Source organism: Anoplopoma fimbria, chromosome 17 (genome assembly GCF_027596085.1).
Source record: "Anoplopoma fimbria isolate UVic2021 breed Golden Eagle Sablefish chromosome 17, Afim_UVic_2022, whole genome shotgun sequence".
Classification (NCBI taxonomy): Eukaryota; Metazoa; Chordata; class Actinopteri; order Perciformes; family Anoplopomatidae; genus Anoplopoma; species Anoplopoma fimbria.
Window position 1 is genome coordinate 16,197,964 of NC_072465.1, and position 27,079 is coordinate 16,225,042.

A 27,079-nucleotide genomic window follows, 5' to 3' on the forward strand; every position below is an offset into this window, starting at 1 on the left:
CTGCCCATAATAATCAACTACACTTAATTGAAAGAATATTCATCCATTATTGCTCTTAAGTTTTTCACTTTTCCCATGAAAAATGTACAGATATACAATGAAGAAAGACGACGGTTTACTCTGGTGAAGAATCAGCCTCGGAAGATTGTGGAGAAGGTGGCCTCAGATATAGAGAAACTCCTGGCTAAGAAGCGCAAAGCGCTCGACGTAAGTATATTATTTCTGTTAAATATGAAATATTTTATTGATATAACTGAGTGTTGCTTTTTTATCTTTTATGTTTTTAAATGTTCATGGGTTTTTTTCTGCAAATTAAGTGATCACTCTCAGAACTACATTTTTCTGTTTTGAGTAAGAAAGTAAAGTAGTAGCCTCTTGCTTATTTTAAGTTTAGATTTAGTATGCTTCCATGTAATAATAATACAGTGTAACATTCATACATTTCTGAGACAGCAAGTGTTGAATCAGTGGGATACAAATGAGAATTTGATTTGTTTCATCTTGCAGATACATTTGGGGACAAAGCCAGCACTGCAGCACTTAAATAAAGACATTGCAAGAATATTAAAACAATTACTTGCTATCTATAATTCATACATTACTAAAGGTCTGTCATAGTTCTTTGATTCCAGGTAGTATATACATTTACTGTATATATTGTTATATCCTTATTTTAAAGGATGGTTTTAAACAGTGTAGCTTAAGATGGCTATAGGGTTTGCAAATAACAACCCAAAAAATTGACATAAATAGAGAAGTGTTTGATTGAAAGCATAACTGATATTTTCTGAACGGCTCTCTTGTAGTTGAAAGTGCAAGGCTACATTATTTGCAAAAGCTACTAAACCCAAATTTTGTCTAAGTGCCATGTTTCACCGTGTTCATCCCCCTTTGACAAGAGAAAACCAACATGTCATGCTACTTGCTCCCTTAATGTTTCTCTGTTTCCAACATGTAGAGGTTAGCCAGTGAAGCAGAGCGGCTCCAGCGAGAGCATCTGTGGCAGGATGGAATCAAGGTAGAATCTTAAATAACATTCTATTTGAAGTTAAAATAATTAATTTGTAATTGTTGATCACAGTTAATATTACATGGACTATAGTCAGTATTACTGAGAGCCTTTGATATAAAGATAATACTGTATCTGATCAGTGTTATTGACAACCCTTTAATTTTCTCATGTACACAAACTTCCCAAACTTTCTTTCGTCTGTAATGTTTTGGGGATTTTTTTTTTAATCCTCATTTCCTAATATAGCGGCAACATTACGCAGTCAAATTTAACCACTGATGTAAATTCAAACCAGATGGGTCTGATGCCTTTGAGCACTGTGACTCTAAATGGGACGACCTAAGAGAGGCAGAACATTTCCACCGGTCAGCTGAGCCGATCCCTCAGCGCTCAGCTGGGTGAAACAGATGACCGAGTGCACTCAGCTGTGCGGTTCCGTTGAGTCCTACACACATTGGCAATCCACTTTTCCACTCGGTCTGCTTCATTTGCCCAACAAAATGAGTTGGGGTTAACCTCATCCTCTCACATGACCTCTCACGAACTTTCCTGAGGCACTGAATCCCTCTGCCATTTTTAAAGACACTGGTGGCTTTGTATTTTTGAGCCCCATTCAATGAAAATGGTGTAGTTTTCCAAATGATGTATTCTAAACATTTCTAAAACATTTTCTGGTTGTAGAAGAAGATCAATACCACTAATGTATTTAATAATAATTAAGCCTTTATTAGTCCCATTAGTCCCACCCAGGGAGCAACTTGGGATTGGGTATCTTGCTCAGGAACACCTCGGCATGTTGACTCAAGAGGGGTTCGAACCACCAACCCTTGTGGTTACGGGACAAGCGCTCTACCTCGTGTGCCACAGCCGCCCCATTTACCTGCAAAATATAAAGCTACAGCAACTGGTTAACTTAGCTTGCCATTAAGACTGGAAACAGGGGAAACAGATACCTTGAATTCGTCCAAAGGTAACATCTCCTACCCGGAATAAAAGCCAAATTATAATGCCTGCCTCTCTTTTATTGAATCAAAAATCATTTTGATTCAAACATCCTAAGATTTTCAAGATTCCCGCACCTACATTTCTTATTTTATCAATCAATACATCTTTTATCCATATAAAACAGGTGAAACATTTTCTATAGGATTGAAACACTAAAATTTACAGAACCAGGGCTCGCAATGTCACTTCTCTGGACTGACTAATAAGAAACACTGGCTGGTAACGGCTGGAAGTTTCATTTACTCACAGCAAGAAGACAAATAGTCATCAGAAAGACACGTCATTAAGTTGAAATGTGATATAGGCTCAGGCGATATGATAAGATTTGGTGATCAGAACAGGCCAAAAATAAGAGCATTGCAGCCTCCGAGTGGATGTCAAGCTTATTCTGAAGTATGTTAGGTCTCCTCAGAAACTAAGACGAACAGATGGCGTTGCTCTATCCAAGCCGTACAGCCTGTCTACTGATTCAAAATGTGAGATTACTGAGCAGAAAACAAGAGCAAACATTTGGTGGTTACAGCTTCACTAATGCGAGGATTTGAGACTTTGTCCTGTTTCATGTCATTGTGTAAATTAACAATTCTTTTGAGATATAACTCTGGGATATGGCAACTTTTGATGCATATTTGTCTCTATTGTTGCCATGTTACAGATGGAGTTATAGATTAATTAATTGCACAAAAGTAATTTAAAAGTAACCATATTAGTCCCACAAATTATTCTATGTATACGTTGCAACTGTATACGAATGTGTTGATTGACGTATGTCAATCAACACATTCATTTAACTGGTTCTTGTGATGCACGGTTGTAACTTGTTTTTTAAAGTGTTGCTATGGCGATCCAAGCAACATATCTTTGTTTCTGACTCACTCTACCGAAATGAATAAATAGTTCACTATCATTATTGTAAATAGTAGCCTACTGTTTGTTACTTATAGTTTATGATGCTGGTGTTTTGATGCCCGTAGTCTCTGTCAGTCAAAGAAACGTACTGATTTCACCAATTAGCTTTATAACTATTCTGTAATGATATATATTTGGCACCTGTATAATAATAGAGGTCTTTCTAGGCAAAACATATATTCTACATTAATTTAATTCATAGAATTCAGATTTTGAATGCAACTATTCACAATAATTGAATTTTTTTATTATTATTTTCGTTATTTGTAAACAGTTTGGGCTATCCTAAAAGAGAATATGCATTACATCCATATTTGAACAAAATGCAGTTTAGAAATTTCTACGGTTAATCATCAGTGAAGATGAATCATGATGCATCAAAACAATCTTTAGTTGCAATCTTAATTAAGTAGCCTCCATGTGTCTAGACGTTGACCTGACCTGTGTGTACAATATTTAATAGACCTCATGTTGTTTCACAGTTGTCAACATTGCAGCCTCCTCATGCCTGCATCTGTTTTCTCCTAGGAGCTGGACATGGCTTATTATGACTCCAAGGCAGAGCTGGACTATGTGAGTAATAGGACCTGTAAACAGATTGGTCTGCTTTGTTTATATCTACTGAGGCCCTTCGATAGAAAAGAGATTATTTAATGTGTCTCATTTGAAATAAATAGTCTGCAATGCAATTAAGAAAAGTATTTTGTTGTTATAGTACTGATGAAAAGGTGATGGTTAATGTGAAATGCGTGCTTTCTCTATCTCACAGTACTCCATGGATGGAGAGGGAGAGGTGGAAAATCCTTCGCACATCAAGCTGGAGTTTGTTTACGATCCAAACTTCAAAAATAATGTCAACTATTCCTACACAGCTGTTCAGATTCCCACAGATATTTACAAAGGAGGCAAGTGAAGTTCTGATTATATTATTTATTACTTGTAAATATGTCATATGCTGGTGATTTAATTAGATTTATTTGACATATTTTAAGGAGCATATCTAAGAAGTTTCAACTCTTTTCCAATCAGCTCCGGTCATTCTGAATGAGTTGAACTGGACGCAGGCGCTGGAGAAAGTGTTCATGGAGAACAGTCAGGAGGATCCATCACTGCTGTGGCAAGCGTTCGGGAGTGCGACTGGTGTCACTCGCTACTACCCAGGTAGCTTTGACCTTTTACCCTGTGATTCCTCACCTGATGTTGAATATGAAGGGTCACGGGACATTTTAAAAGGATGGAACAAGGGCTAACTCAAATTTACATAAACAGTATCAGGGACAATAATATATATAATTTTTTCAGCTACACCTTGGAAAGCCCCTGATAAAATCGATTTGTATGACGTCAGGAGGAGACCCTGGTACAGTATGCTTCTTAAAACATATTTTCATGTCTGCCTATGACAGGTGTAATAGATTTACAGGGCTGACAAATTGAATCCTCTCTTTTTCTTTGCCACAGGTACATCCAGGGAGCCTCGTCCCCAAAAGATATGGTCATTCTTGTTGATGTGTAAGTAATAAATAGTGTTCAGAAATGTTCTTGTTTAGTAATTGGCTAACATGTAAATGCTGCATAGGTCTACTGGCAAAAATGACATGCGTGTTGCTTCGACTGGTAATATATAGGTGAATTTTTAAAAAACGTACAAAACTGTCCCTTTCTTTGCAGCTTTAAATAATTAAGTGGTGTTGAAATCCATTTGTGAAGTTTTCTAAGCCTGGCTTGCATTTCTGTCTCACTCACAAGTGAAAGAGACCATCTATGGTGTTATTTCACACAAGTGAGCAGCTTCTTCGTGACTCTGGTCCTATAAGCCAGCAAAACTAGAGAAACAAGCCAGACTGATTTGAATTTTAGTTTAAAACAGTGCACCTGTCACTGATTCTGCACATATTGCTTATCATGTGAAACAACCTAAAGGCCAAGTAAGAGATGATTCAAACACAAGAAGAAAATCTAAATGGTTTGTACATTATGTTGCTTTGTAACAGTCTCTAACTAGATTAAACTAATGAGATAAAACATGTTAATTAGTGAGCTTCGAAGGTGCTGGTAGGTGGATTTTGTTACCGTTGGACAGAGCATTTAACAGACAGACACAAAAGTATTATTATTCATCTAACTCTTTGCCAGAAACTGAATAAGCGTATTTTATCCAAAATGTCAAACGATTGATTTAAGCGTAAACATGATGAGACGAAGTTCTGCTTCCTGTTTCTGTGGTAGATCAGACAGTAGAGTGTGTTTTGCTGAGTGTAGTCAAACTCAAGGTCATGTTCAAGTACAGCAGCATATTGTTGTCACTGTGTTGTCCCGTTGGTTGCTATTTATTGTGGTGGTAATGTAGCCATTCATTGGGAGTGTTTGCAAAGTTAATCCTATTATTGAATGAAATGAGGAAAATATGAGAGTAGCCCTCATGAGTGACCTTTCATCAACATGGTTCAATAACATGTGCATAAAGATAGTGGTAGAGGCTGTGGTGTATTCAGTTACAAATAGAAAACAATTAGTAATGAACAATGGAATCGAATTATTTTTCACCCATAGTGAAGAAATGCTGCTGAATAAACTCTAGGCCTCAAAACCTGAAAATCATTTGCTCTATATTTATTCATTCAGACAGTATTAAGAGAGATCAGGGTATATTGGCTAAAAAGTATTTGTCCATATTTTCATTGGAGTTGCGTTATGGTTATTTGTGCAAAAACAACCTTAGTGCAGCCCCATTGAAAATTGTGTTTGGGTAAAAACAAACAGTTCATTATCAAACTACATTAGTGTGTTTCATCTGTGGACTGCAAAACACGGGAGAAGGAAATACAAACAAATAGCCACAGAAAAGGATTTATCAATGCTGATTAATCGCTGCGGCAGGGGAAATCATGTCTATGATTGAACATCTGGAGAAACACGTGTAAGGTTTTCAGCACTGCTGAAGACTTTGGTCAGGTGCTCAGAGGGAGTGAGTGTGCATTCTTAGTGTGCATTGTTATTTAAGCAGTGACTTAAATGGACCTATTGGATTTTTTGAAAATCTGTCTAGCAGCCACATAAAAGGAGTTTAAACGTTGACCAAAAATCTTCTACATTAATATTTTTCCCGTAAAATTTGGTTTTTAAACAACTCCTTTTTTTGTTGAGCTAATATTTTCCTCACAGATCCTCCATTGTTGTGGGGACAAAAGTGCACAACTAATTTGCACAAAATTTGTCTCCTAGTTTTTCAAACTTAGGTCCAATTTAGCAGCACTTTACTCATATCAACTGCAGCTGGACTGGATGAGTAAATACTCTGCCTCACTGAAAAATGTGCATGCAGCGTCATTTTGCAGACCTCTAAGTAAAATTATCTTTTTGTTGGTGTTATATTTATTAGTATTTTAGCATGTGACTGGGATGATACTTGTGTGTTTCCTCAGGAGCGGCAGTGTCAGTGGACTCACCCTGAAGCTCATCAAAGCGTCAGTGATGGAGATGCTGGACACTTTGTCTGATGATGACTATGTCAACGTGGCCAGGGTTAGTATCTGCTACATTCACTGACTCTTCATCACTGATCCTCTCATTTCACATCTCTGTACCGTTCACTTGTTTCCTTAACTTCAGTTTTTACATTTTGAAGCCCAAACTGTGTCTGCTGTTGTGTTTCAGTTCAACGAGAAGGCCGAGGCTGTGGTTCCCTGCTTCAAACATCTCGTCCAGGCTAATGTGCGAAACAAAAAGATCTTCAAGGACGCAGTACAGCAGATGCAGGCTAAAGGCACCACTGACTACAAGTCTGGATTTCATTTTGCCTTCAACCAGCTGTTAAATGTGAGTCACACATTGATTTACATTGACCTTGGATTATGTCAATACTAACGTCTCGACACACTTTTACTGTATCGACCAACTCTACTGTTCCCTCTCATTCATCTCCCTTTTAAATGTATTTTTCAGAAGACACATGTTCCTCGGGCCAACTGCAATAAGATAATCATGCTGTTTACTGATGGAGGAGAAGACAGAGCTCAGGATGTCTTCATGCAATACAATTGGCCCAACAAAACGGTTGGTTTCTTCTGACCATAACAGACACCTTTCACTTGCATCCAGCATTTTTGCACTGTGGTATCTTGACCTCCCTCTGAAAACCTGTATATTTTTCTCCATTTGTTCCTGCGAAGGTTCGAGTTTTCACCTTTTCTGTGGGTCAACACAACTATGATGTTACACCTTTACAGTGGATCGCATGCACCAATAAAGGTGAGCTGAATTTTCTGTGTGATTGATTGATTTTATTTTATTCCCCATATCACAGAGGTCCCGAGCCTTTTTGTTTGATATACTCCCACAGCCCTTCATTGTGTCAACAGTCAAATAATTACTTTTAGCTAACTATTTCAACTCTGCATGCTTGCAATTTCAGCTGATGTAATTGTCCTGACCTAACTGTGTAGATACAGATACATCAGTTTAAAGCTCAGTGGTATTCCTCTCTCTCTGTATCTGTGAAAGTTAAGTGGCTGAGTCACTGGTCTAGTAACATCGAGTAAACTGGAATATTTATGAGCACCACTCTTGTGGGGTTTTTTTCTGATAGCATCGCTCACATATGCTCTTCCTCTCTCTCTCCGTCTCTCTCTCTCTCTGTTTGTCTTTTTTCTCTGTCGCTTGCCAGGTTACTATTTTGAGATCCGTTCCATCTGTGCTATAAGGATTAACACCCAGGTGGGTTCGTCTAGTGCCTCTGACACAGCTGATCCCAGTTCACTGTTTCAAGATCTCCTTGTGGCGCTCATTCACACTGTAGAAACATCTACTTCCATTTGTTTGCACACCCATTCTCCTTGTGGCCTGATGTATTAGGTTGTTTTGAGGCTGCAGCCGGTCACGTATCTCTTTTGTTTGGTCAGGAGTACCTCGACGTGCTGGGGCGCCCCATGGTTCTGGCAGGCAGCGATGCCAAGCAGGTTCAGTGGACGAATGTGTATCAGGATGCTTTGGTGAGACTCCATGACCTTGTTGGCTGTATGTGATTAAATATACTAAATGCACCAAACATACAGTATGCACACACTGAATAATGTATGTGTTTTGGGATTCTGTAGGGTCTTGGCATGGTAGTAACTGGGACTTTGCCCGTATTTAATCTCACTATGGATGGAAACTCACAGGTAACAAAACTTGGAATTATATGAAAGGTTGAGTGTTTTTATATTAAAGGTTATGGTCACTTTCTCTTTTCATTATTCTAGAAAGACAGAATGTAGCACTGTTTGTATATCTTAGAATACTTAATAACAAACTTTAAATAAACTTATTTGCTTTGTTGCCAAAAGTAAATAAATTGATGACACTGTTATGACTGTACGGTAATATTAAGCTACTGTAGCTTAGCATAAAGACTGGAAACAAGGAGAAACAGCTAACCTGACTCTGTCCTAAGGTAACACAATACAAAAACTGAATTGTAAAATTACCAAGTTTTGGTGTGGTGTATCTGGATATGTGCCTCGACTATTTCTTGGCCAGGCATAGTGACGTCTGAGATAAGTGCCTACTGGCTACAGCTACATATTTACCAGACAGACATGAGAGCCGTATCAATATTCACATCTTACTTTCACCAAAAAAAGAGAAAAAGCATATTTCCCAAAATATCAAACATTTCTTAAAACCAGCTGTATGTATTTTGTCTGACCAGAATCAGCTGATATTAGGTGTCATGGGGGTCGACGTGCATCTTGACGAGATAAAGCGACTTACACCACGGTACAATGTATGTTCATCTCATTAGCACCATTATTAGCCACATTTTTCATCGTTTGTACCGACTGACATATCACTGCTATTCCTTGCTTTTATTATTTTTCTGAACAGCTTGGAGCCAATGGATACATATTTGCCATTGATCCAAATGGATATCTTCTCCTCCACCCTAACCTTCAGCCAAAGGTGGTGTATATTAAACATTATTTATAAAAGATTTTACTGCAGGTTACAGGAACGAGGAGGTATATGGGCCATACAGGTCCTTTGTGTATAGTTTAGATAATTATGATGAAGGTAAAAATGTTCTGCGTTTTATGTTATTTTAAATATCTTTTCTCACTTGACTCCTCTCAGCTGGTGAACCTCCCTGAGCCTGTGACACTGGACTTCCTGGATGCAGAGGTGGAGGACAGCAACAAAGAGGAGGTGAGCAATTAGTGGCAATTGGAATTGAAAACTTTCTGATTTCAGGTATTTTCTGTTCCTTGTTGTTGTTGTTGTTGTTGTTCAAAGTTCTTACTTGGACAGTGAACAACATAATCTGCCTCAGGACAATTGGCCAACCAGTTGAGGCCCAACGTTACATGTTTTACTTGTTTGTGACAAAAAAGAAAACACTTTGTATTTTCATTTTCTAGATCCGGCGACAAATGATTGATGGAAGACCAGGTGAAATGCAGGTCAAAACTCTGGTCAAGTCAATTGATGAGGCAAGTAAATTCCCTTTCTTATAAGCTCCACATATGTCACCTTTTCAGTCTGACTGTAGCCGTCACGTAGAGTATACAAACACAATGGTCAGAACTAATGATGAATACGTTTGAACATGTTCCTTATTAGTAAAATAGATTGTTCAGATTGTTGCCATGGTGACACACATACTCTATGACTACTGTTAAACCTGCTGTTGTCTTATTTATCAGAATATGACAATAATGAGCAGCATACTGTATGAACAGATGAGCTTCAAGATAAAGTGCATCTGCAATGCATTGAATAGACATTTAAAGGAATTATTTTAAACTTACTCTGTATTTATTTCCAAATAAGTGGTTTGAATAATTGTGTTAAAGGCCCAATTCTCATTCTTTCCCCACGTAATTGTTTGACCATATACATTGTATTTGAGTAAATTTCCTATAGTATTTGATGGTCGATGTAAATCAATGTGTGACTCACATTTAACAGCTGGTTGAAGGCAAAATGAAATCCAGACTTGTAGTCAGTGGTGCCTTTAGCCTGCATCTGCTGTACTGCGTCCTTGAAGATCTTTTTGTTTCGCACATTAGCCTGGACGAGATGTTTGAAGCAGGGAACCACAGCCTCGGCCTTCTCGTTGAACTGAAACACAACAACAGACACAGTTTGGGCTTCAATATGTAAAAACTGAAGTTAAGGAAACAAGTGAACGGTAGAGAGATGTGAAATGAGAGGATCAGTGATGAAGAGTCAGTGAATGTAGCAGATACTAACCCTGGCCACGTTGACAAACTCATCATCTTGTTGAAAAAAACAAATGACAAGGTCCATTTAGTAGTGGTTCTTTCTACCCATTATGGTTTAACATTAAAACCAGTTTACTTTCCTGTTTACACATAATATTGGTGTAAGAAAACTCTTAACAGTGTCAGAAACATTTATAACTTAAGGTTGTTCAAATTTAGAAGTTGGTGTTAGCCCCTGTATCAAAAGAGTGATAACGTGTTCCAATGCTGTGTTGAATTGTAGTTTTGATTAGGCCTTAAAATTCTTCTTCAAACAATCATCCAAACACAGCACAAAAAAGAAATTACCTGAAGTAAAAACAGATAAACTGTTACCTCTTTACTCTGGTTGACTGAAGCGTCCTCAAATGTCTCCTTTACTGTAGCAATACATTGACGAGGTGTACAGGAGTTACACATGGACTCCTATCAACGGCACAGATTACAGGTGAGCAGTTACAATGTTATGAATTACAAATAATAACCAATCAGCTGTGGCGGTCTCCTCATTCTTGTGTCACCCCGTTGGGATGCCGCCACCTGCAGTCTTGGTCTGGTATTACCCCCCTACAATGAATACTTCATCCAGGCAGATTTGAGTGATGTGATGCTGCAGCTCCAGTGTGAGTACAGAGAGGAACAGCTTTCAAGCTTCTGTTTTATAAGATGGAACACAAGAAGGAGATGAAAAAAACTAACATCGCCCTCTGCCTCTGTTACAGATATGCAGTCGCTGCTGCCCAGCTCCTTTGAATCCTCAGGACACGTGTTTCTGGCTCCCAGGTGACGACCATATTTCTTTATATTTCTCAATCTGTTAGTGAAAGAAAAGTTTTCAGTATTTATTTCCTCTCTTTCTTCAGGGAATACTGTAAACGTCTGCATCTTTCTGACAACAACACACAGTTTTTGCAGAACTTCCTCTCGCTCATGCTGGACATTTCCCCAGAATCTGATGAATGTGAGTGTGTTAACAGCATAACGTAGTTAGCAATATTTGCCACTGCTGCAGATGCACGGATGAGATTATATAATAATAAATATAGTGATATAGCATATATAATATACTTAGATGTGTTTTTTATTTGTTTAAGGTGACCAAGGCCTCATCCACAACCTGATTTTGGATTCAAGGATTATCGGGCAGCTGGCCTCTCGTGTTTGGAAGAACAAGGACCTGAATTCGTGAGTCAACTTGTTTTTGTTACTTTAAAAAACTGCTTTGATGGTATCACAGTTGTAACAAACAGAGCTGGCTGAGTAAAAAGTAATTGTTACAGGTACGGCTTCCTGGCTGTGTTTGCATCCACCGATGGAGGAATAACACGTGTTTTCCCCAACATGTGAGTAAAATGAATGCATCTACTAAAGCAGAGAAATATAAAGTTATCTCACAAAAAAAACTTTTGTAATGATATGTGTTGTGTTTGTGCAGAGCTGCTGAGTTATGGGATGAGGATCCCGAACCCTTCAATTCAAATTATTACAGACGGAGCCTCGATAACAAAGGCTACATGTTCAGAGCTCCATCCAGAGCCTGTGAGTAACTGTGCAAACACATCTTAATGTGGCTACAATCAAGATTTGTATGATAGCAGTGGATCAAATTACTGTGTATGTGAAAGGGGTCACTCATAGTGATGAACCCACAGATAATTATCACCCATCTCTGCAGATTCCCTTTTCACTGCAGAGCTTTATAGGATCTTGCAGCTCATTGTTTTGGTTTTACGACCCGTAGCTTTGCTGTTCACTCTCAGAGTATCGTTTTCGGTCACAGGAAGCAGCTCTAAAAAAACACCGTTCACTGCTCAGCACCAATCGACAAACTGACAAGGTCTTTCCTAGCTGCTAATCATAGTGTTTCCCTCTGAAGTTGGTGGAGACCGAAACAAAGCTGAAAGAGAGTGAATAGCATGACTCCAAATGAATAATATTGTTGCTCCATAATTGCTGAATGTGTAAATAAGCTGTTTGCTAATAATTTCACAATATTACTTCAGAATTATGTGTTAAATTTAGGTAAATTTTGTGTTCACAGCTTGATTATTCTGCCTTTAAGTTGCCAAAAAAACAAACAAAATTGCGACTGCATGTTTAACGCACAGACTTGAGTAAATTTTTTGTGATAAATTTAAACAGATTGATTTGGGATGAGAACGTTGATAAAAAATAATCTCATAGTTCTAATCGGCAAACAACCTCAGGTGTCATCGAGTGTGGGACGTTTTTGAACTGAGACGGGTCAGAATTGTGAAATGATAAATTCAGTATTCATACGTATGTGACAGCAAACTACGACCACACATTTGTTTATTTCAATCACATTTTGTTTGTGAACAGCGTTGGACGACCCTGTAGGCTCAGAAAACGGCACCGTTGGAATTCTGGTTAGTTCGGCTGTGGAGGTTAATTTAGGAGGCAAACTGCTGAAACCTTCAGGTAAGAAAAATGCTGTTATGTATGAGACTTAATGTGGTATTCTGTGTCATGTGGGATTCCCAGGGAAGTTCTTTTATCGAAAACATGTCTTCAGATATTTCAGCTACCTCTGTTTTATTCCCTTCTCACCAAAACACTGCTTCTTACCCACTTCTTCCTCTCTTGTGCTGATCCTGTGGATGTTGTCACTCAGTGGTTGGAGTGAAGCTGGACTTGGAGGCTTGGGTGGACAAGTTTAAGATCCTGGCCAGCAACGTGTCAGACAGTCGACAGGGCTCACACAAGGTACAGTGCTGGGCCACTAATAACGAATCACTAATTACTTAATTAAACTGCATATACTGGAAATAAAGTGACATTTATTGTCTCATTACACATTTTGTTGAACCAGTGTGGACCATCCAGAAGCTGTGAGATGGACTGTGAAGTGAACACTGACGTAAGAATGATTTGTAGATTGTAGCAGGCCTGCAACTTCAGCCAGATGCTGTCCTCAGTTTTGTGACCACAGTTGCATTACTTAGAGGTTAAATGTGTTCTTAAATTCATACTCGATTATTTAATTCGCTTAGAGGGAACTTTGTGAACAGTTTATAAACCTGTTTTATTCTGTTTTGACATTTCATTACTAGAAAACTTGAAACTAGTGTACATATATTATCACTTAATATAATATATATTGGCTTGTTTTGACAATGGAGTCTGGCATGCTTAAGTTACGACCAAATTACTTTACACTTTGATATATTTTTATATAGAAAAAATACATATACTCTGTCTTTAGCATTTATGAAAGATACATTATACATTTATTGAATTTCAGCTTTACACACTTGCTGCTTTCTCTTAGAAGATCATGTCAACCTGTATCTTGAGGTCGACTGTGCTGTTGCTGCTCAGGGGTAAAGTACAGAGTTAAAAAACTTCTCACTTGATGTAAACTGTGCTGTGTTGTTTGTAGGACCTCCTCTGTTATCTCATTGATGATGGTGGATTCCTGGTTATGTCTAATCAAAGAGATCATTGGAAAAAGGTATGTCTTTGCATGGTAATGTATGTAGTCTTTAATACTGTAGGATGTCAAGCACTATCTACCTTTAGAAGAAAGTATGCAAAAATATTAACAATTTTGTAAGCAGATGGGAATTTATGTGGGGTTTTATCAACCTAGCGGTTGTGAATGGTGTTATTGTTATTTCAGGTTTTACATCATAACTACTATGTTTTTTTTGTTGAAAATTGTTTTTGTTACAGGTTACAGGTATTTAACTCAACTCTTTGGTTAATAGCAGTTCAGTTAAGTTGTCACTGCAGGGCCAAATAACTGAAACAACAATAGAGAGAAGAAAGGAACAAGTGGGACACTTGAACAGAGTTTATGTTAAGCCACCATGTAGCGCTGTTTCCCATATGTGCTTTCTTTTTGTCTCTGTAACTGTCTTATTTATTTTCTTTCATCCATTACAGATTGGTCTTTTCTTTGGTGATGTTGACCCTTACCTGATGCATGCACTCTACAACAACTCAATCTTCAATCGCCGTCAGTCTTTTCACTACCAGTCTGCATGTGAACCAGTCAGCAGCAGCCATACTGGAGCAGCACCGAGGGGCATCTTTGTGGTAAGAGAACACCTGCAGATTTTAGATTCAGGAACATTTTATAACGTTTTGAGTTGGTGGAAAGCTCTTACCAGTTACCACTGTAACCATGTTTCTGTAGCCGTCCATTGCTGACATCCTCAGCTTGGCCTGGTGGACATCCACGGTGGCATGGTGAGACTCTGTTTACTGCAAATCAAACAACACCAAGAGCATGTGAGGTGTCCTGTAAACCATTCTTAACTGTGTATAAACTTCTTTACATGAAACCAGTAGCTGTGACATGTTTACTGATATTTAGTGATGTTTACAGATTGTATGTAATTTAAGTACAATGTGAACACTTTTTCCAGGTCTGTGACCCAGCAGCTGCTTTATGGACTCACCTACAACAGCTGGCTCTACCAAGGTGGATTTGTGCATCTTAACACAATTTTGGGTGCACATAAATATCTGTGTGATGACTTTTTGTTTTTATGTTAACAATGATACAAATTAGATGAAAAATGTTACTCCTACAACCTCTCACAAGCAGCTCATTTGAATTTTGTCCCTATTTTTGGCCTTTTCTGACCATAAACATGTTCTGAGCCGACCCCGTTAAAAGGGGATTTTATTAACAATGAAGTGTGTTCTTGCAATGGAGCCTCCGGCACCAACAACATTTAGATGAATGTGTATAAAATCTGGGTAAAAATTTTAACCACTTTGCTCTTGTTTAGAACATCTTAGCCAAAATAAAAATAAAAGAATAAACTTTAAAAATATTATAAACTTAAAAATTATATAAAATTTTCAACTTTTGTGTTGTAGATCATCTCCTGGTTGAAGGTTTTGAGACGAGGGAAAGCAGCTGTGTGACCATCCAAAGCCAGTTCTACTTTACCAACACCACCAACTCCTACAACGTGCTGCAGGACTGTGGAAACTGCTCGCGGTATGTTTTTATGGAGCGTCAGCAGAATGTGTTTGTGCTCTTATACATGCACTATACGTACTGTATGAAGTTGGCTAAATATCCATCACTGTCTCCCACAGGCTTTTCCACGCTAAGCGGATAGAAAATACCAACCTCCTCTTTGTGGTCGCTGAGACGCTCCCCTGCAGCTCATGTGAGATAGAGAGATTGACACAGATCAGGACTGAGTGTATCCTTTCTAGCTCACATACTCTGGGATGCTTTCATTTGTGCTAAAGATGGAAATCGCTTCAATCTTGTGGGGCAGGTAAGTTCACTGTTACCACCCTTAACTAAAAACTAACAGTTCAGGAGGAGAATCCATGTGAAGTACTGAGCAACGCACGGTATCGTAAAGGCCCGACATCCTGCTTTGACTACAGTGCCTTAGTAAGTAGACACTGTATAAATATGGCATTATATTTGTGCCTCAATCCTGAGCGTGCAATGGGACATTTTCAGCACAAAAAATATTTTTGTAAACACATAAACTATATTTCATAGCAAATTATTATAACAGATAGAATAATTGGATATTTAACAAACAAAAATGTGCCTTCTCTGTGTCCCTGCTCTGTGCACTCATCTTTATGAAAATGTAGTTGCAAATTAGCCTCTACCTCGCTTCCTTGGTCTGTAGCTAGCTAATCCCTCCAGACAAACAGTAGTTAGCTAAGATAGTTGGCTAACTACATAGCCAAAGCATTACTCATTAATGTAGTTAATTAAAAAAAGTGCCACTAAAACATAATGTGCTACATCATTTTAAAAGCATGCTATAAAATGGTGAACAGTAATTAGTGTAACAAAACAATTATTTTCCTACAAACTATAAGTATATGCTCGCAAAATATCTGTTTCTGATAATATAATTTTCTCTATTAGAAATGTCAAATGCACACTTAGAAATGAGGCACAAATTCCATTTATGATGTGCAAAAACATGTATTGGTATTGGATGTACAAGTGATGAGTTATTTGCTTTTGAAAAAAATGTTTTATTGTTAACTCTCGTTGCAGGAAAACACGTCAGAGTGTGGACGAGGTTGTGCACTGCAGTCCTCTATAGGAGTCCTCCTCTTTATTCAGCTTACTCTGCCTCTTTTTCATCTCTGACACGGGCAAACACTCTAACTGACATCTTTCATCTCTTTGGGTTTAGGCTCGGATCTACTGAAGGTCAGATCAAACAGCTACTGCAAAATTATTATTTTTTGATGTACAAACGGCACACAGTGCATTTGTGCTTGAAAAGAAATTGTGGAACAGCTCTTAGTGTTTATTGCCTTATTGCTTATGCATTTCCTTGGTGTTTCAGGGCTTGCTTGAGTGCAAATTATAGAATGTGTCGCGTGTGCATGCCGCTTAAACTAAGACCAGCATGTTTAACATTTTTGCACACATGCTCAGCCATGTAAGCAACCACCAAAAAGTCAGGGAGGTAGCTGAAATGTACTTTTAACAGGCCAATAAGGGATCACCCAACAGGAACAAAGGTCAATCGCAATTTTAGGTTTTATTGTGGTGCTGAAATTATAAAAGATCTAAAACTCTGTTGGACTTATTTACTTTGTGGTAAATACACAATGGTGGAAAGAATGATTCAAGTTTTTCTTATGTTGCTCTTAAGATACCAGAAAAAGTCACGCAGTCAAGATTTTACTTATTTGACGGCAGAATGGGTCCTATCAGTGTTATCTCCACATATCATGCATTATATTATCAGGTTATTATTACTTATGTATTAAGCATCCATTTTAATGTTGTAGCTCGTCAAGATAGAGCTCATTTTAACTACTTTATCTACTGTGGGGTAGTTTTATCCATAACAATTATTTTAAAAACTCAGCATAGCTTTTCTATGTAAAATGTTAAAGTAAAAAGTAATTACAGCTGTCAGACAAATGTAGTGGAGTTACAAGTACAATATTTCCCTTTACGATATAGGTGAGTTGGAAGTATTAAAGGTGCTCTGTGGAGTTTTCTTGCAAGCAAAGTTTCTGTTTACAAACAAATTGTGTGTCTTCTAGAGGTCTAGCAAATGTGTCGAATGCACTTCCTGCCTCATAAAACATTTTGGTAATCTTTGGAAAATGTTGCAACCGCATTGTTTACATACGTGTTTACTTGTTTGCATTTCTTGGCGTGTCACTGCCACCTGTAGATCAGTGGAATAGCGTGAAATCATTGGCAGGAACATTTATATCACGTACACAACAGCACCAAAACGTGGACCCACTTACAAAACATTGCTCTATAGCGATACTAGTGGTCAAAAACTGCACAGAGTACCTTTTAAAGTAGCAAAACATGGTATTATTTATGTAAAGTGCAACAACATCAAGAATGCACCCAAGCTAACAAAAAGAGCTTTGTGATTGGCTGAGCACAGCTGTTGACACAACAGCTTTGTGGAAAGAGTAGTTTGAGTTTTTAGATCTTTTGTTGTCACTGTCTGACACAATGTTGAACAGCTCTAAATATATTTATATAACAGCATCTGTATGTTTGGTATGGCTCATTAGATGAGGCCCACCAAAATACTTATCTGTGTATATGGATCTACAATTTCCAAACAACTGCTGGGTAAAGCTATCCAAGGCATTTACACAACTTTACATTGTGCACACCACAGCTAACTGCTACAGCAGTAAAATGTAAATAGATAGACAGAATCTGCTGAGCTCAGACCCTGCTTTTGTTGGCTTTGTGAAATTTTAAATGAATTATCTCTGCCAGTTTTCCTTTTTATGTCCCATCCTGGTAAATAGCTTTGCACATAAAGAAGCTCACTGCACCTTCAGCAGTTTTTACATGATAGTAGATCCGGGCCTTGACCTCACATTCACTTCAGTGTCTTTCAATCCAACTCTGACTTTCTGCCAAGACTTACAGTACTTTAAATTATATCATACATGACATGCCCCAGAAGGATTTCTGTATTTTTTGTCCCCCCTAAAAATATTTTCTCAGAGCACTTTGACAAATGAGACCACAGAGGAGAAAGGCCAGTATGAGGAAAAATACCAGTGTTAGACCTTCAGCAAGATTTTGTGACTTTCAAAATCAAAGTAGTTTCATTCATACGAGAATTGTTAAAGACAAGGTTTGTTGAAATGCTTCCAGTTGTACACGGTATGATGCTTCCAGTTGATAAGAATTGTTAAAGAGTGTAAAATCAAACAAAAACAACCCAAATGATCAAATGTAAACAGTGATTTTTTTACAGAACTGTAGTAGTGAATCCTCCAAACCACTGCATGGTTTAGTGCAATGATGCCGTGTTAATCTGAATTTAGCAGTAATTATCATTGCCATCAATTTGTCAGCCAATATAGATTTTAAGAAATGTACATGCAGTGTTATCTCTGTAGTCTTATAGCACAAAACATGCGCAGACATCAGTGTGTGACAGACATGTTTTTAAACATCAGTTATTTGATGGATGGGAAGTTATCTGTCCATTTTTTGTATCTCGTATTGCCACTATTTGTCAAACCTGAATTTATGCACTTATGTATGCTTCTGTATGGGGAATGTAGCTTCTGAACAGCTTTCAATGTTATCAATATGTTATGAGTATGTTAAGCTTTTTGACCCCTGTTGAGATTCTCCTGATGTCTCGTTGAAAGTGATGATTTGCTGTGGCGAATATTTTTAATTTTATCATGCTTACCTTGTCACAGCAATGATATCTGATTCAACTTTTTACTAAATTATGAAGCTGTAAAAATTAAGTTATTTATTCACAAGGAAATGTCAGCCCGGTACTGTACGTATGGGAATATTACTGCTTCAGTTGAAGTGTGGCACCAAAACATTTTTAGATTGTAAAATGTATTTAATTTATGTCAGGATTAAATCTCTTTTTGTTCAGGTGTAATATTATACCATGGCAGAAAAAGAATACACTATTAGGGCTGAAAGTAACAACTATTTTCATTATCTCTTACTCTGTCAATTTTTTTCAATTAATAAGCTATTAGTGGTTTTGTTTATAAAATGTCAAAATGGACCAACAGTCCAAAACCTAAAAATATTCCTTTTAAAGTCATATAAAGTATAGAAAAGCATCAAATTCTAACAATGGCACAAGCTGAAACAAGCAAATTATTGGGACTGTTTGCCGCTTGATTGTCAAAATTAATTTTGCTAATTAATTTTCTCTTGATCAACTTAATAATTTCAGCTCTAAAATTATTATTATATTATATATATATATATATATATATATATATATATATATAGCTCTGTACTGGTAGGCCTGGTAGGCAGGGTGTCCAGTAGCCATACAGGCTGTTTTCACTAAAACTCTCTATTTGTTGCTTAATTTGACTAACAAGGCTACAGCATATGTGATGTTAAAACACATTAAATGTGTAAATTATTGTGCTATTTTAGAGATCTTGTTTAAGGCAAGTATAAATGTTTTTCCACAAAAAAAAAGATTGATTAACTTGTTAAAGAAAATTAAAAATGACATTTTCAGAGGTTTAACAGATGGACACAAGATGACTCCTGAATATTGGACCACAATTTATTTTATTTATGAAAAGCACAAAGCACAAATCTTTTATTTATTCTAGTGAAGTCTTGGTATCCTAACAGTGTAAATCTGTCTTTGTTTCTGGGGAGTTATGCATGATAAAATCCTGAAAACATTTTCCATCAGTGATTCATCAGTCCCTGGTGTCTGTTTTTGTTTTTGATCATTTGATCTGGTTAAAGAGTTATTGGGGATATTTTTAACAAGCTGTTTTGACAAAATATTTGTAAAATGTTGTTTCTCTCCATCTGCCTGGTGTTCCACCCTGCAGTGCCTTGTCGCACTCATTTTGGATGGCAGGAACCTTTGGCTCTTAGATGTGTTGATGTTCATCCTGCAGGGCCATACGAAAGACACACTTGTAGTTCAAGGGTTACAATGGTTCAGCTCTAAATGGACTTCTTAGTCAGGGAACAAAAAAAATGCTCTTCATGAACGTATGAAGCATTTTAAAGGAGCACAGCACAGTTGTGAAAGAGCACAACAGAAGTGTGTCAAGCAACTGGCCTCCCTTCCTGCCTTCTCGTGGACAGATGTTTGTCGAAGTTACGAGAACGAACCCTGCCGCCCTTCTACTATGTGTCGTTTATCTCTACACTGTGGTTCAGCCTTGAATCAAAGCACAGACACTGTCCATTTTCATAGATTTACTTTGTCCCATATGCACACTGTATATTCTATATTTGAAGCCTGTCGGAAACATGTAATTTTCCATTAGTACTGACTGAAAGAGTGAATGTTTATGTACAGTAATACCTACTGTTGTGCTTCTCTGCTGTACCCGAGCATGTTGGGAACCAGGAGAAGCAGATTTGAGCTCAACACAGTTTGGAGACCTCAGCAAAAACACTGCTTTCAAAAGAGTATCAAGTATTAATACGGTCATATTGCATTATTCAAACAACACAGCTGTACACTGAAGGAAATACATTTTATGGAACTCTTTATAGCCTACAATATATTACTACTGTTGAGGTCAGTGTTGTAGTTTCGTTTTGAATTACCGGTATTCATTTGCATGATATTTTGAACAATTTACAAATTTGTGTACATAGTCTGATGAATATTTTACATTCCTGTCCACATTCAGCTCTCCATTACTGTGGGGAGAAGTGAAGGCGCCCTCTGCGGATATTTGGGGTGATGTAGAGGCCTCAGAGCTCTTTGCTGTGTGTAACTGAAAAAAGTTTGACTTCAGTGAAGCCTACAATAACTGTCAGTGTTTGCAATTTAGGTCTTAGTAAGTAAGTAAAAGCACAGAGAAGTTATGAGCAACTTACTGCCTGATTCAACTTTTGTCATTTATTTAGGAAAAAAGTGAAAAAAAAGACGGCTGGAGATGATTTATGCATTTAAAGGCTCTCATAACATACAAATAAGGCAGTGGCATGTATGTGGACACCCTTTTATTAATTCACTTTGTTTATTAAATTGATGTTGCATATTTAATTAATTTATGTATTATTTTATTTGTTTATTTATTTGGATATTGTGAAAAAATTGGAACATGAAGGAATTGAATGTGTTTGAAGCTCACTTAGCAGTTTACAAGAAAATGTAAAAACAGAAAAAAATATATATATATATATATATATATATATACTGTATGTTAATGTCATTTTTATTTACTGAGTATCAAACAGAAGAATGTTAATGTTTTTTGCTGTAATTTTGCTTTTCCTCTTGCTGACGTTGTTTACTCGGGACAGATTCCTCTCTTTGTGCCAGTCTCCAATGCCACCTCATTTTTGTACAGACAATGCGAAGCAGTCAGCAGAAGATGAAGGCTAAATTTGTAAAGATTTTGTCAGTCACATTGCAAAAATGGATATTTAAATGTTTATATCTTTGGTCATTAAATGCTGTTGATATTTTTCACATCAGCTCTGATTCTTTATTGTTCTTCATTGATCTTTTTTAAGACCATAGTTTTTCAAAGTGCGGCCCACGGACCAATGGCAGCTCACAGAATTTGTCTTCAATGCCCCTAACGTGATATGAAATACACACATTTTTTTTTTCTGTTTGTTTTTCTTACTTTCAGCACCTTGCGTTTAATATACTTCTCGGCTATAGCATAAAACTGTACTCTTTTAACATGCGTGTGTCAGGTTAGTAATGACACTTTGTAGAAAAACTACTGGTTGCATAACAACAGTCGCACCTTGCAATTGTCACTGCAATTGCCTTCTGTCATCAATACTAGTATTATTGGCTAAAGTTAGCGAATTTTAGGGACAAATCCGCAATCTAATATTGAACTGATTTAGAAAATATATTTTGTTTGATGTGTGCACTAGTCAAAAAAACCCATACTATAATATGTTTAAAAAAACGTCAGAAAATTGTCATTAAAAAAAAGAAATGATATAATATGTCATTATAAATGTCATAAAAAATGTTATAAAATGTCATCTAAAAAGTTATAGCAAATAACTCTTAAAAATGAATGTAAAAAGTCATAGTATAGAATGTCGACAAAAATATATCAAAATAAGTCATGTCAAAAGTCACAGTATAATATAGTAGGCCATATAAAAGTCATAAAATGGTCATATTATATGTCAAAAATATATTATATGTCATAGAATAGTATGTATAAAAATTGACTGGAAAGAGTCATAGTATAGTATGTCACAAAAAAAATCGAAAAAGTCAGAGTATTATGTCCCAAAATGTCAAGTAAAAAGTCATAGTTCATTATGTCATCAAAAATTTCATTAAAAAAAATCACAGTATAGTATGTTTCAAATATGTCACGTAAAAAGTCATAATATAGTTTGTCATCATAACGTAATAATAAAATGTCATAGTACAGTATGTCATCAAAAAGTCATAAAAAAAATCATAATATAGTATGTCAAATAAAAAGTCAAAAAAATCATAATATAGTATGTCAAATAAAAAGTCATACAATGGTCATAATATAATATGTCAAGGAAGCATCATGATGTCATAAAAATAGCATTGAATAATATGTCATTTCCATTGTCAAAAAATGTCAAAAATAGTCATCTCTCAAAATCTTCATGAAAAATTTCATAGGTAAGTATGTCATCCAAAAAGTCTTAGTCTACTATGCCATTAAAAGGTCACAAAAAAGTATGTAATAAGTCATATGTCGTCAAAATTGATGAAGGGGATGAAAGATATTGTATATCATCCAAAAAGTCATAAATAGGTCAAGGAAAATTATGGAAAATGTAAAAAAATGGCATAGTATAATATGTCCTTAACAATGTCCAAAAATATCATCAAAAGTCATAGTATGGTATGTCTCAAAAATGTAATGTAATAAACCATAGTATGTCATCAAAAAAGTCCAAAAATAATGCCATGATATAGTATGTCATACAATCATAACATAATAATATGTCAATAACTACATGAAACATGTGAAACAAATAGGCATAGAAAGATATGTTGTATAAAAATATCATATAAAAAGTCATAGAATAGTATGTTATAAAAGTTTAAGTAAAAAGTTATAGAAAAGTCATCAAAATGTCATAAAAACGTCATAGCATAGTAAGCAGTAAAAAATGTCATAAAAATGTCAAAGTTTAGTATGTCATCAAAAATATAATAAACGTATGTATAGAAAAAATCATATAAATTGTCATAGTATGCTTTGCCATTGAAATGTCAAAAAATCTTAGTATAGTTAGTCCCTAAATGTCAGAGAAAATGACATAAAAACATATATAAAAAAATCATAGAAATATTGTATAGAGTATCATTACAATGTGTTACAAATGTTCTAGTACAGTAGGCAATTCAAAAACGTCATAAAAATGTCATAGTAGAGAATGTCATAAAAATGTCAGTATAAAATGTCTATAATGATGAATACTATAATATGCCCATATATTGTCGTAAAATTATCACAGAATCGAAAGTAATAAAAATGCATCATGTTACAGTTTTTTATAAGAAATGCCACAAAAAGTATAATTTTACATCAATTTCATGAAGAAATTCATAGTCTAGTATATCAAAGTATACTCTGTCATGAAAGAATTTGTCATAAAACTTTCATAAAAAAATATATTGTATTAAGTCATTTTATAGTAAGTCATAAAAATAGTATGTAAAAGGTCATGGTATAGTATGTGATCAATAGTGTCATAGTATAGTATGAATACCATCAGAACATCAAAAAATGTCATAAAACAGTAGTAGGTCTTGAAAATATCAGAAAATGGCATCGTAATTTATATTAAAGAATTGCATTAAAACATTGTATAGAATGTCATTACAATGTCATAATAAAGTCCATGGTTATAGGATGTCATAAAAAATGTAGTGTGGTAAGTCATTAAAAGTCGGAAGTATAATGTTGTTAAAAATGTCTTATAAAGATGTCATATAATAAATAGGATACAATGTAATGAAAATGTAATGAAAATGTAATTTTAACATGTATCATAAAAATATTGAGAAAAAAAACATTTAGAATGCTATTAGACAACTTGCAGAAAGCTACTAGTTGTAGTTGCACCTTGTGAGTGTTGCAGGAATTTACTTGTCATCCAAGCTAGTGCTGTTAGCTAAAGTAAGCTCTTTTGGTTTAATATGGACGTGAGATGGAAAAGATATTTTAGTTTTATGTGTTCACTTGTAGGTTCACAATTCTGTGAACTGTATCACTCCAGTATGTTCCAGTGAGCAGCTATTCCATTATCTAATGCAGAGAGACTCTGTGTCAGCTGTTAAAGATTAAAACCTGAGTACTTGGAGGCGTGGCAAGGACCAGAAAAGAAAGCGTCGAGCAGCTTGTGTGGAGGTCATGTGCATTTGCTCATAATGTCAGTTATTGTTGTAATGTCAACACCAAGCTGAGATGATAGGTCCCTGGCTACTTCCGCAGACACAAAAAGCTCTAGATGGGAGTTGTGGGATGTTTTGGCTGCTCTGATTTATTAAACCAACAGTCCTGCATGACAGATGGTTTCAATGGTTTCAATTGTTTGGATTAGTGATACTTTTTTTCCAGCAGGCATTGCGCCTCGTTATGGGGCTTAAAGACAGATACACCGTCTGATTTAGCCATGATATCAGACCATCAGTGTTTGGCAAAGCAGTTTGGCTCATTGTTATTTCAATGCATCACATAAAGTATAACCAGCAGACCTCAGAGGCTTGTCTCTCATAAGCTGAACATCAGAGACACTGAACAGATGATGCTTTCAGGAGATATGAGGTCTGCTGCAGAACATGGCTTCCTGTTGGGTAAAACAGTTTTTTATTACAAATTATTGAAGAGAACTAGAATCTGTTGTAATGTCAGTTGTGTCAATTAGTTTTGTTCTTCTATAGTTGAATAGCTCATAAATATGATGAAAGGTTTCTGCATTATGCATGAGAAAGCATTTTCCTTTTCAAGATTGTAAAACCATATTCAGAAGGTAGGGGGTTCCACTACATTGTTAATAACTGCTTAAACACTTGAGGCAATTAATAGATTTCACTTTTTTTTAGGAAGTGTTTATGAGAAATGTGAAATGGGCTAACAAGTGTAACAGAACTGAGAGAGTTTCTTTTTTTGTGAATTTGATGCTTCTCTAACTTGGATACACTTATTTGGTAGGCCGTCTATTTAAAGTTATAAGTTAATCAGAAAATAAATACCACTGTAAACTATACTAAGTTGTGTATTGATATTTATGTATAGAAACAGAAAAAGACCAAAATACAACATTTAACAATGCAAATACTTGTCCCCTGTGTGTCCAGTAATGAGAGACCTCTGACATAGAGATGTGTCTGGTGCCACAGATTCAGGAGCAAACAGGTGCACTAAGATTAGTGGTGGGAAAGCCAGTTGTCATTTGTCACAACGTTAATGAAATGGCTCCCCAAAGAGGAAGCACACAGTACTGGATGGTTGCTTTACTCCTAAGGGATTTGTGTAATTTATTTTCTTTTCTGCTTTCAGGAAGAGCGATGGTGCAACAAGTAAAACACACTCCATCTTTACTACCATTTAACTCACAATTTGGGTATATGTTTGCCTTTAAAGATTGAATCTAGATAAGATAATCCTTTATTAAATTTGCAGGATTACAGCAGCAGAGTGGATAGTGCAAACAAGAGACATAAATAAAAAAAAAAGATCAAAACAGGTATACTAAATAAGTAATCACTTACTGTGTGTTTACTGTAATCACACAATAGATAATAATAAATAAGTAAAAAACATTAAAACAACAATAACTACAATATGATATATAGAGCGTGTGTTCACTGCTTCACAGCAAGACCTGCACAGTGATCGAGGTGAGAAACACTATCAAAGTGTTGTAGTAAAGATGAAAGCAGGAATATATGTCCCAACTTTAAGCAGTGGTTATCTATCAGTTTTATTTGTGCATAGGGAAATTGTTTTGTGTAAGAGCACACTCTTACACAAAACAATTTCAATGTGGCATTTCATTCACCACATGGCAACGACAGGACTCAATGGAGTTATTGCACACAGCCAAGAGTACATTTAAGCCAGTTAACACAAAGCCAGGCTAGCTGCCTCGTGTCTTTGAGCTAAGATAAGCTAACCAGCTGCTAGCTGAGATTTTATAGATTTAACCCATTTAACACACAATGTGTCATTTTGAGTCAGGTTAAATAAATGTGAAATCACAAGTTAATTAGTGAGCTGAAGAGCAGCTGGACGGTTGATTAAGTTACTGTTAATCAGAGTGAGGCTAGCTGCTTCCAGTCTTTGTGCTAAGCTAAGCTAACCAGCTGCTAGCTGAGGCTTTTATATTGAAAAAACAATAGAGTGCTGCAGGCATGATGTACTTTTGTAGGCCCACCCTTGAAGTCAGCAACGCACTGGTACTCTGTACAAGAAAGCCAATGAGATTTTTCGGATATTTGCAAAGATATCCATGGCAAACAAATCTTTATGATAATTACACATTTGGTTAATCAGGATAATGTTCACAAATGAACAGCACTGTTATGATTTTTTAAGCCTAAATGCAATTGGCAGAAGTATAAAACTAACTTTAAGCCATAAAAGAACTACATCACGGTTGCATGAGCACAAACATACACAACAAGGCTGTTGAGGAGGACTGGTTGGCGTGTTGATGTTTTGTAGTCCCACTTAGCCGTTTGATAGCAGAGTCCTTCTTTAAGACACGTAATAGCTTCAAAATTCACTTGAGGGGTATTTTCTGATGTATTTTAGATCATACAACAAAACGTTAAAATGTCTGAGGCTTGTGTTAACCACAGACCTTATTTCAGGAATCTTAACAAAAGAACCCACAGGCTTCAAGATGAAGTAACCGGCAGGGAACATTTTTTAACTAACTTCCAGGTTATTCCCCCAGCACTCTATTTTGGGATTGGTAGTG

At 36.3% G+C, this 27,079-nt stretch overlaps 1 protein-coding gene across 1 annotated transcript in view; it reads left to right on the top strand.

Annotated features, from left to right (window-relative positions):
- Positions 1 to 16,286, top strand: part of LOC129105681 (voltage-dependent calcium channel subunit alpha-2/delta-2-like) — a 29,021-nt gene extending 12,735 nt beyond the window's left edge. The window contains exons 3-38 of the mRNA XM_054616838.1: positions 91 to 207; positions 959 to 1,018; positions 3,455 to 3,499; positions 3,696 to 3,831; positions 3,956 to 4,087; positions 4,229 to 4,286; positions 4,388 to 4,438; positions 6,352 to 6,451; positions 6,584 to 6,745; positions 6,872 to 6,982; positions 7,099 to 7,177; positions 7,593 to 7,642; positions 7,828 to 7,917; positions 8,023 to 8,088; positions 8,619 to 8,693; positions 8,795 to 8,869; positions 9,041 to 9,112; positions 9,325 to 9,396; positions 10,557 to 10,618; positions 10,717 to 10,793; positions 10,893 to 10,953; positions 11,034 to 11,131; positions 11,265 to 11,355; positions 11,451 to 11,513; positions 11,606 to 11,709; positions 12,514 to 12,612; positions 12,806 to 12,897; positions 13,004 to 13,051; positions 13,574 to 13,645; positions 14,080 to 14,232; positions 14,333 to 14,385; positions 14,565 to 14,620; positions 15,025 to 15,148; positions 15,250 to 15,359; positions 15,477 to 15,559; positions 16,190 to 16,286. Of these exons, the coding sequence (XP_054472813.1) occupies positions 91 to 207; positions 959 to 1,018; positions 3,455 to 3,499; positions 3,696 to 3,831; positions 3,956 to 4,087; positions 4,229 to 4,286; positions 4,388 to 4,438; positions 6,352 to 6,451; positions 6,584 to 6,745; positions 6,872 to 6,982; positions 7,099 to 7,177; positions 7,593 to 7,642; positions 7,828 to 7,917; positions 8,023 to 8,088; positions 8,619 to 8,693; positions 8,795 to 8,869; positions 9,041 to 9,112; positions 9,325 to 9,396; positions 10,557 to 10,618; positions 10,717 to 10,793; positions 10,893 to 10,953; positions 11,034 to 11,131; positions 11,265 to 11,355; positions 11,451 to 11,513; positions 11,606 to 11,709; positions 12,514 to 12,612; positions 12,806 to 12,897; positions 13,004 to 13,051; positions 13,574 to 13,645; positions 14,080 to 14,232; positions 14,333 to 14,385; positions 14,565 to 14,620; positions 15,025 to 15,148; positions 15,250 to 15,359; positions 15,477 to 15,559; positions 16,190 to 16,285 (3,093 nt within the window). The 3' untranslated portion in view covers position 16,286. The remainder of the gene's footprint in view (positions 1 to 90; positions 208 to 958; positions 1,019 to 3,454; positions 3,500 to 3,695; positions 3,832 to 3,955; positions 4,088 to 4,228; positions 4,287 to 4,387; positions 4,439 to 6,351; positions 6,452 to 6,583; positions 6,746 to 6,871; positions 6,983 to 7,098; positions 7,178 to 7,592; positions 7,643 to 7,827; positions 7,918 to 8,022; positions 8,089 to 8,618; positions 8,694 to 8,794; positions 8,870 to 9,040; positions 9,113 to 9,324; positions 9,397 to 10,556; positions 10,619 to 10,716; positions 10,794 to 10,892; positions 10,954 to 11,033; positions 11,132 to 11,264; positions 11,356 to 11,450; positions 11,514 to 11,605; positions 11,710 to 12,513; positions 12,613 to 12,805; positions 12,898 to 13,003; positions 13,052 to 13,573; positions 13,646 to 14,079; positions 14,233 to 14,332; positions 14,386 to 14,564; positions 14,621 to 15,024; positions 15,149 to 15,249; positions 15,360 to 15,476; positions 15,560 to 16,189) is intronic.
- The last annotated feature ends 10,793 nt before the right edge of the window (positions 16,287 to 27,079 follow it).